Source organism: Salvia splendens, unplaced genomic scaffold (genome assembly GCF_004379255.2).
Source record: "Salvia splendens isolate huo1 unplaced genomic scaffold, SspV2 ctg284, whole genome shotgun sequence".
NCBI classification, from domain to species: domain Eukaryota; kingdom Viridiplantae; phylum Streptophyta; class Magnoliopsida; order Lamiales; family Lamiaceae; genus Salvia; species Salvia splendens.
In genome coordinates, this window is record NW_024598923.1 from 4011 (window position 1) to 12966 (window position 8956).

Sequence of the window (8956 nt, forward strand, 5' to 3'; positions counted from 1 at the left end):
TGACCCTCCAATCGGACTCCGGCACCCTGTCCAGTGTTTTCACCTTCTCTTTTTCGTGGGATTCCTTCACCGCCTATTCCGACGGCCATTTTCGCCTGGGCCGTCGTCGCTCTCGCCTTTTGCCGTTCCTCCCACCACTCTGGATATCCCAATCGCTTGAAGCATGTCTCCCATGTGTGTTTCTGCTTTCCACAGTGTGAACACCATAATTTCGAGGTGTCCGGTCGGTTGGGGGCGGTTGGGAGCGACGGTGCGCGGCGGTGGAGGCCCGTTCCGGTTCGTGGGACGCTGACTCTGGGCGGCGATCCCTTGTCCGATCTCCCCCCCAAATGATGAATCGGCCAATCCAGGCGCTCCTCCGGTTGGTGGAGAGGACGCCGGTGGCATGATGTTTAATCGAGCCGCCTCCTTCTTCACCATGCCGTAGGCAGCCTCGACTGATGGGGTAGGGTCTTCCTTCAGGATCTCTCGCCTAATGGAGTCGTACTCCTGATTCAGTCCCATTAGGAACTTGATTAACCGTTTCTCGGTTGAATGCACTCGGAATTGGTCGATTCCTTTATCGCAGCAACTGATCGGCTATTTCTGGCATCGATCGATGTTAATCCATAGTCCGTGGATTTTCTGGTAGTATGTCTCCAGGTCCATGTTGCCTTGTTTGATGTATATTGCTTGTTCTTCCAGGTTGTAGATGAGATATCGATCTGCTTTGTTCTCGAATGTCACCGCAAGGCTGTCCCACAACGCTTTGGATGTTTGGTGGTGTGCGAAATCGGGGATGATATCGTCTTCGATATTGTCAACGATCCACGAGAACACTACCAAGTCGTTCTCCTCCCATTCGTTGAACCCTTTACTCCCTGGGTTCGGCGGCTCCTTCCGGATGTATGAGTAGGCTCCTCGGCCTCCAATTTTCACCTTGATCAATCGTGACCAAAGGGGGTAATTTCTTCCATTCAATTTGAATGCAACAGTAATGCCTTTGCTATTCCTTAGGCTTGTAATCTGTTCGGTCGGTTTTGTGTCTTCTGCCTCTGACATTTTGATGCAGGATTATGGTTTCTCGGTTGGTTTTTGGCTGGAAACAGGTCGGGAAAGGTATATTTTGGCTATGATGAATGGTTTCTGAGCCAAGGATCGATCTGCTCTGAGGCCATATTAGACGAAAGGTTGGGTAATCGATATCATTCTTATTCAATGTAATTAGATGATAGGGATTACATATTATATAGACTACACAATATTTACAAAAAAGGAAAACCTAATTTACATTGATTGCTTCCTCTATTTTAGGCTAAATATACTCCCGTATATTCTATTGATTTCCCGTGATATTCTCCGATATCTTTCAATATCTTCTAACACTCCCCTTAATTAAAATGAGATGTAAGAAGTATTTTTTTTATTTATACGTCAATATCCATGTCAAATACTACTAACATAGAGCTAGTTCTTAGTAATTGAAAAGAAAAGGTCTTGTCTCTTTGAATTAAAAAAACACATCATCAACAAGCGTGCTGAAATGCAGTCGATGCATTATTCATAAGAAAATTATGGAAAAAGAAAATCTCATTTGTATATTTAGCATTATTTTCTCCACAAACACTAGTTTTAGACTTTAGTAGTTGATAATAGAAGTTTTAACATAAATTTTATAAAACGAAAAAGATAAAAATATATAATGGAAAATAAAAATTTTAACTTAATAAACAAAAATAAAGCTGATTTTGATGAACAAATTAAAAATGAAAAATGAAAAAAATAAAGTAGAGTGTGAAAAATACAACTGGTACATGGTATTGGAGTCATATTGAATTAAAAGATTTACGAAGAAAACGCAGAACAACGTAGTATTCATCAATGGCCTTGAGATCCAATCCACTCCTTATCACCTGAGGGAAAAACAGCCACGCACCCGTCACCGCCACAATCCCCACCGTCAGCGGCCTCGCCACCGCCGCCGGCAGCCTCCACCGCCCCCCGAGCGCCCTCTTCATCCCGACCTCCACGGCCACAAGAAACCCGTGCAACACAAAGAACCACGTCACCTCCCACGTGGGCTTATCACGCGACAGGTAGTAATATATGAGCTCGTGCATCAGCCCCGACGCCGCGAACGTCGCCACCACCGCCGCCTCCCGCCTCCCGCCCCGAGCGCGCGCCGCACGGGGACGTACACGGTGGCGCGCAGCATCCCTCCGGCGACGAGGTTCCACCGCCGCCCCAGAAATCCCCCAGCGACGTGGCGAGGTACGGCTCGTCGAACTGCGGCTCCAGCTGCAGCCCCAGCGCGGCCACCGGCGCCGCGGTGGACGCGAGGATCAGCTCCACGCCGAGGTACACGTGGCAGCAGTAGAGCACGTAGATCAGATACGGATTCATAAACTCTCTGTAACTGTACAGGCTGACGATGAATGCGAGAAGCCCGCATTTGATGGCGAAAATTGCGATTTTGGGGGTTTTGTTTTGGATGCGGATTTGGCGATGGACGGAGATGGTGAGGTGTGTTTGATGGGGAGGAGGGCGGTGGAGAGGAAGTTGGGGAGAGATAACGGCGGCGTGGCGGAGAGAGGGGGCTGATCGAAGGAGAAGAGGAGGAGCTTGGAGTTGCCGAGCCAAACGAGGTAGAAGATGGTGGGGCCGCCGAGGTGGAAGGAGGAGAGGCGGAGGGGGAGGGTGGTGAAGAGGTACATTATTGGGAGGAGGGAGAGGAGCCTGGCCGCGCCGGACGGGACGCGGGCGGCGATTTGGTGGCAGTAAATTAGGGATGCGGCGGCGGTGAGCCATACAGCGATGAAGTTTTGGATCTCGGGATCCATGGTCAACGATGGGAGGTGGTGGTTTCTTTGAATTTTGCTTCCTTTAAAATTATAAGGGGATCTCGTGTTAAAATGGGACCTACCACTATAAATTAAAAAGTCAAATATGACATGATTTATTCTTTTGGATTTAATTACTTGTATGGGGCTAATTCGGGACCTACCACTATAAATTAAAAAGTCAAATATGACATGATTTATTCTTTTGGATTTAATTACTTGTATGGGGCTAATTCAATCAGGTTTTCAGGTATTTTCATAGAGGTAGCCAGTGGCGGATCCAGGAATTTATATTCGGGGGTGCGAGTCATATGATAAATCATTATATAACATACCAAAATAAAAACTAATACTAAAAGCAATATATTTTGAAATATACAAATTTTAGAGTCATACATTTCAAAAAATAAACTACATTATATCTAATTTATTTTTCGACGAGTCTTCATTTCTTCAAAACGATTCACTATATCATCATCGGATACTTGTAGAAACACATCTTTCTCAATGAAAGTGACCAAACAATCGTTCAAAGGTTGATCACCCATTCTATTTCTCAACTTATTCTTCACAAATGTCATTCCAGAAAACACCCTCTCTACACTTGCAGTGGCAACCGGAAGAATCAAAATCAACTTGATAAGCAAAACCACACGCGAATAAACCACATCTCTTTTTGTTTCAACAAGCTTCATCAAAAGAGAACTAATATCTCGCAAATTCTGAAAGTCTTCATCACTTCTCATATCTCCAATGAATATATCAAGTTGGCACTCAAGGTCCATCAAATCAATGTTTGAAAAATCGGAAGGATAAAAAGTGGCAAGTTTGAGTACCTTTTCCTTGTCAAAAGAAGAGAAGCCATCTTTAGGATTGAAGCAAGCCATACATCTGAGCAACTCCATATTAACTTCATCGAATTGATTATCAAGTTCTTGAAGTAAGAAGTCAATCACTTTGATAAACACATCAACACGAAAATGATGAAGATATGAAACTTGTTGAACAAAACGTTTTGATCTTCCATGAGGGCTATAGTGAGCTTTCATATCTGGAACAACAATGCCATGTTTATTGCAAATTGAGATTACCTTGTTCAAGTGAATCTCCCATCCATCCTCCCTCATTTTCTGTAGTTGATCCTTGGTTAAAGTGACAAGCCTCATAGCATTAATGATGTCTTGATCTCTTCTTTGCAAAGCAAGACACAAATTGTTAGTGTACCCAAATATAGTAGTCATTAGTTGTGCCATAAACACGAAATCAAATGACTCTAGTAAGTACAAAATGCCTTGAGCTTTTCCCTTATCATCGAAAACGGAATCTTTCTTTCCAATCATCGTAAGAACTTCAAAAATTGTAGAAAATAAGTCCATGATATTCAAAAGAGTCTTGTAGTGAGAACTCCAACGAGTGTCTCCAGGCCTCTTCAAACTAAGTTCTTGATTCAACCCCGATCCCGATTCAAGTTCACCAATTTCCAAGGCTTGAGCAACTTTTTGTGCTTGAACTTCGCGAAGCAATTCATTTCTCTTACAAGAAACTCCAATTACATTCAACAAAATACCAACAGTTTCAAAAAGCCAACTACAATCATCGTTCTTTTTTGAAATGGCTACCAATGTTAGTTGAAGCTGGTGGGCAAAGCAATGTACGTAGTAAGCGCTTGGAGTATCTTTCATGATCAAAGTCTTGAGTCCATGTATCTCACCCTTCATGTTACTAGCCCCATCATATCCTTGCCCTCGAATCTTGGATGGGCTTAATGAATGTTCAACAAGTAAAGTCATAATTGCACTTCTAAGAGACAAAGATGTAGTATCACCAACATGCACAAGACCAATGAATCGTTCAACTACCTTTCCCCTTTTCTTTTCAACATAGCGCAAACAAAGAGCCAGTTGTTCCTTTTGGGACACATCACTAGATTCATCAGCTAATATAGCAAAGTAGTCATCACCAAGATCATCCACAATTCTCTTCATTGTTTCTTTAGCACAACAATTGATGATGTCTTTTTGAATAGTTGGAGATGTCAATTGACAATTTCCAGGGGCATTTTCCAAAGTCACTTTTGAAATAACTTCATTATGTGCCTTCAACCATTTTAAAAGTTCAAGAAAATTTCCCCTATTAAGGGAATCTTCACCTTCCCTGTGACCACGAAATGCCATGCCTTGTCCCAATAGGTAACGTAAACAAGAAATTGAAGCCTTCAAGCGAACATTATATTCGTTGTTAATCACATCACTAACATTATCTAAAGAAACCAAAATCGATTTCTTTTTGCCATCCCTCAAGTTCACATATTTCTCATAAGCAATATTATGAGCACTTCTAACTCCACCAATATGTTTTATAAATCGGTCCGGCTTATTCCACGACTTAAATCCTTTATTCACAAATGCATCACCCCCGCATGTCCAACTTCATTCTTGAACAAGTAGCATACAAAACAAAATGCAGCATCTTCATCCATACTATATTCAAGCCAATCCCATTTATCAAACCATGAAACCATAAACCGACGACGCGAACCTCCAACTTCTTTTTGAGGAAAAGAAAAAGTTCTTGGCTGACAAGGTTTTCTAAGAATATACGCCCTCCTAATTGTATCTCGCTCATTTGGAGGATATTTCATTATATCGGTTCTTCTAATAGGATCATGATGAAGTTTTTCGATATCATAAATCAATTCTTCCTCATGTAATGGCACACTAGCATCTGAAGGAGATACAATACCAATTGAATTTGAAGCCGGAGAGCTTGAAGGTGGAGAGCTTGAAGGTGGAGTGCTTGAAGCCGGAGAGCTTGAAGGTAGAGAGCTTGAAGCCGGAGAGCTTGAACTATCATGAGTTTTTCTCCTTTTGGACATAAATTGTCGAAGATCGGATTGTTTTCTCATCACTTTTTATTTTATTTCCTGCACACGATTTCATTACAATAATTACTAAAATGTTCAAGAAAGGTAATATAACAGTAATTAGCAACAAAAATCTTACATTGGATGAGTAATCAAGGAAACCCCAGTTCCAAACCAATCTTGGAATAAATTTCCACACAAAACGAATAAATTTTACTTTCTCAAGAACTCAGAGGCTGTTCAAGTTGTGTTCTGGTAATGATATGAGGAGCATCTTGTTAAAATAAAAGAATAATAATTTTCATTTATTATAAGGTTTTGGTATTTAAATGATCGAGGAGCAGAGCATGTGATATTTACTGAGGCAGGGCAGCCACAATAACTCAAACAACACCAGAAAACGAAATCAATTCGATAACTACATTACACAAAAATTCGAGCGTTAATTTGAGGAAAACAACTAACCTGATGGCTGATGATCAACCAGTGGCGGTGGCAGACTGAGGCAGGCAGGGACGGTACAATGAATTGAAAGTGGAAAATTTGAAGGCCCAATTTGGGAAGTTTTTTGGGCATATAAATCTTTAAAGGCCCACTTATAAATTTTATTTGTACAGGAGTAGCCCAATAGCAATAGGGGACAGTATACCTATATTATTAATATAATACTACTAAAAAATTTTTTTTTTTGGGGGTACACTCGTACCCCCTTTGTCCCAGCTCCCTCCGCCAGTGGAGGTAGCAACGAATCATAAACAAGGGAGTATTATTTATGCATATGTTTCTTAAAGACGCTTGATAATCTAGTGAATATAATTTGAGATTATTTTTCTTAACTACAAGGACCTCGTGAATTTTTATTCAAGTCAATGATGGGCATTTTAGGGTCAGTTAAGAATAGAGAAAACACACAATGTGGCCGACAATTTGATCCTCCGTGATTTGATTTTTATTGTTTTGTGAGTATGTGCTAAAGTAGTAAATTTTTTTATATTTTAAAAATTAGATTGGACTGATTGATCGCTATTAATAAATTGTCCAGTTTGATCACCTATAAAAACAATTGCTATATCGGGTCATTTCAAATCGGGAATATCGACTGGTTCACACCTGACGGATTGAACCGGTTTGCTCGCATGCCAGTGTCCACCATTCTCTATTTTGTGCAACGCAACGTTGTCGGTTAGGCATTCTTCTTTCGCTGCACGATTGCACTTCGTGCCAATGCAAGTAAACTGGTTTAATTGTCGATGCTTCGTTGTCGAACTGGTCGATTTACCCTATTTGAAATTACCCGCTATAACAACGGTTTTTATACGTGAATCGGACTGAACAACGTACTGATTCATGATGAATCGGTCAAACAGGCCAGTCCATTCTGGTTTTTAAAACAAAAAAGTGTATATAAACCAAAATTCAAGGATACTTAGATAACTCCAAATCTAAGTTCAAACTAGATATATCAAACTACAAAAATTCTTCAGATCATATAAGCATATAGTATGTCTTTTGTAAATGTTCAACCATGTATGTATAACTAACCAGGAACACTTTCTCACACACACACACACTTGTGTGCAATTCTTAATAGTAAAAGGTAAACAAATTAAGATAAATAAATAGTTTGAAGACAAATTTGATGAGTAATAATATGCTGGATTGGTCAATGTTTGGACCAGTCTTTCTGGATGTCAAAAGTGTAGTTGATGTCCAAGTAGCACTTATTGTCATCATCAACAAACTGAAAAAAATTCCAAAACAAGAATACATTATATCACATAGTATAAATTTTCTACATTAGCAAAATGGATTGAATACCTTAGATCTTGCAGTGTATTGTCCTCTAGCAAAAATGCCAGCAGGAGTAGTCTCTTCGGGCATTTCTTGTGTATAAGGGTCTGCTTGAGGGCTAAACGTTCCCAGCATTTCTTTGGAGCTATCAACTGTCTCACGGTATTAATTATAAATTAACTTAGATGAAACAAATGAGATTATGGAGTAGTAGTATATCTTGTGATCATTAATATATTTACCTTTGACTCCAGTCTTCCAAACAGTGTTGGTATACTTGAGGCCGCAAACGATGTCGTTGCTGACTTTGATATTGAATTTGAGATGGTAATGGCTTCCTTCCTTGAGAGTAAACCACAACCCTTTAGGGTTTTCGCCTTCCGTGATTGGAAGCAAAACATCCGGCCTTCCTGGCGAAACTATCGCTAGGCTCAAGATTTTTACGTCCGGTTCTTGATTCTCTGCGTAAAGATGATCATAGTTGTAAAATGCGTGTCATGCTACAATAAAATTAAGTTGCCTTAATTAACGTAAATAACTCCTATGTGTTTATTTGGATGAAATTACCTTCAACAGCATTAGCATCAACACTTCCAATCAATTGCTCCTTCCACCTCCTTAAGCTCTCATCATCCTATTCATTAGTCGATGCAATATATTCGAAATGGTACAAATGAGAACTGAGAACCATTTCCAATTATTCGATCACAAAGATCTACATCTAATGTTTGGTTCGATCGAATCCTAAGTTTATACATCTAGAACAATGTTTTTTTTATGGAAAATTGTAATCTGCTGAAAATATATGATCGATGAATGTAATATTAGAAGACCAACCTTGTCTTTCTCGAGATGTTCCTTGAGGCTAACTTTTGGGCCTAAATGCAAGCTCAAGTCTTCATCATCTTCGGTAGGGCATGAAGATTGACTGTGATGCCGGCTCACATTCCCTTCCGAATCGGATTCTATGTCGGGATCTCTATCTGAATCAGATCCCATTTTTTTCCCACCTCCACAATCCTACACCAAATAAATCAAACTGTCAAAAATAAATGAACCTTGAAAATCAAACTAATAAACAAAGAGTACGATCGTCCGTACAAGAATCTAGTCCTAATAAACTGAGTATGGCATCAAAATTCTAGAAAAAAAGGAAAGGATATGGAAATTAAATTGATGGCCTAATTATGAGTGTAAAGAGAATAGGAAAAGTGTGTTGTAAACTGGTGGTGATCCGATTTATGTTCAAACACCAAAATTAAGTAAGTTCGATTCATCAAATGTTGCGAATTGGATGGACAATAAATTAATGGGATCGTTTACTTTCCTTTATTAGAATATTAGTTATCGTGATGCATGCAAATGTAAAACTAGTATTATAGTTTTACACCTTTATAATGTGCAAAATTAATGATGAGAACATATATAGTACTAGTTTCTAAGTCACTTTAATTGTTTATTGATTTTTTACTTTCACCTATTT

General features: G+C 39.8%; 2 protein-coding genes and 1 pseudogene across 2 annotated transcripts; all 3 read right to left on the minus strand.

The window, feature by feature from the left end:
• Positions 1-1170: 1170 nt before the first annotated feature.
• On the minus strand, positions 1171-2859 carry LOC121789584 (annotated as a pseudogene).
• A 382-nt stretch (positions 2860-3241) lies between these two features.
• Positions 3242-5694, minus strand: LOC121789586 (zinc finger MYM-type protein 1-like). Its single transcript, XM_042188006.1, has 2 exons — positions 5330-5694; positions 3242-5246 (listed from the first exon to the last, which is right to left on the minus strand). Exons 1-2 carry the CDS (start codon positions 5692-5694, stop codon positions 3242-3244), a joined length of 2370 nt encoding a protein of 789 aa, XP_042043940.1.
• Positions 5695-7195: 1501 nt separating this feature from the next.
• Positions 7196-8605, minus strand: LOC121789583 (rho GDP-dissociation inhibitor 1-like). Its single transcript, XM_042188005.1, has 6 exons — positions 8575-8605; positions 8311-8493; positions 8041-8107; positions 7716-7934; positions 7501-7625; positions 7196-7423 (listed from the first exon to the last, which is right to left on the minus strand). Exons 2-6 carry the CDS (start codon positions 8470-8472, stop codon positions 7346-7348), a joined length of 651 nt encoding a protein of 216 aa, XP_042043939.1. The 5' UTR covers positions 8473-8493; positions 8575-8605; the 3' UTR covers positions 7196-7345.
• Between the last annotated feature and the right edge of the window lie 351 nt (positions 8606-8956).

What these genes read in the sequence shown, in the direction of transcription:
- LOC121789586 (XM_042188006.1), bottom strand. Translation starts at nt 5,694, where the DNA reads ATGTCCAAAAGGAGAAAAACTCATGATAGTTCAAGCTCTCCGGCTTCA. An exon ending in CGTCGGTTTATGGTTTCATG is followed by an intron (nt 5,247 to 5,329) that starts GTTTGATAAATG and finishes TCAAGAATGAAG; the next exon opens with TTGGACATGCGGGGGTGATG.
- LOC121789583 (XM_042188005.1), bottom strand. Translation starts at nt 8,472, where the DNA reads ATGGGATCTGATTCAGATAGAGATCCCGACATAGAATCCGATTCGGAA. An exon ending in TGATGCTAATGCTGTTGAAG is followed by an intron (nt 7,935 to 8,040) that starts GTAATTTCATCC and finishes ATCTTTACGCAG; the next exon opens with AGAATCAAGAACCGGACGTA. An exon ending in TTGGAAGACTGGAGTCAAAG is followed by an intron (nt 7,626 to 7,715) that starts GTAAATATATTA and finishes ACCGTGAGACAG; the next exon opens with TTGATAGCTCCAAAGAAATG.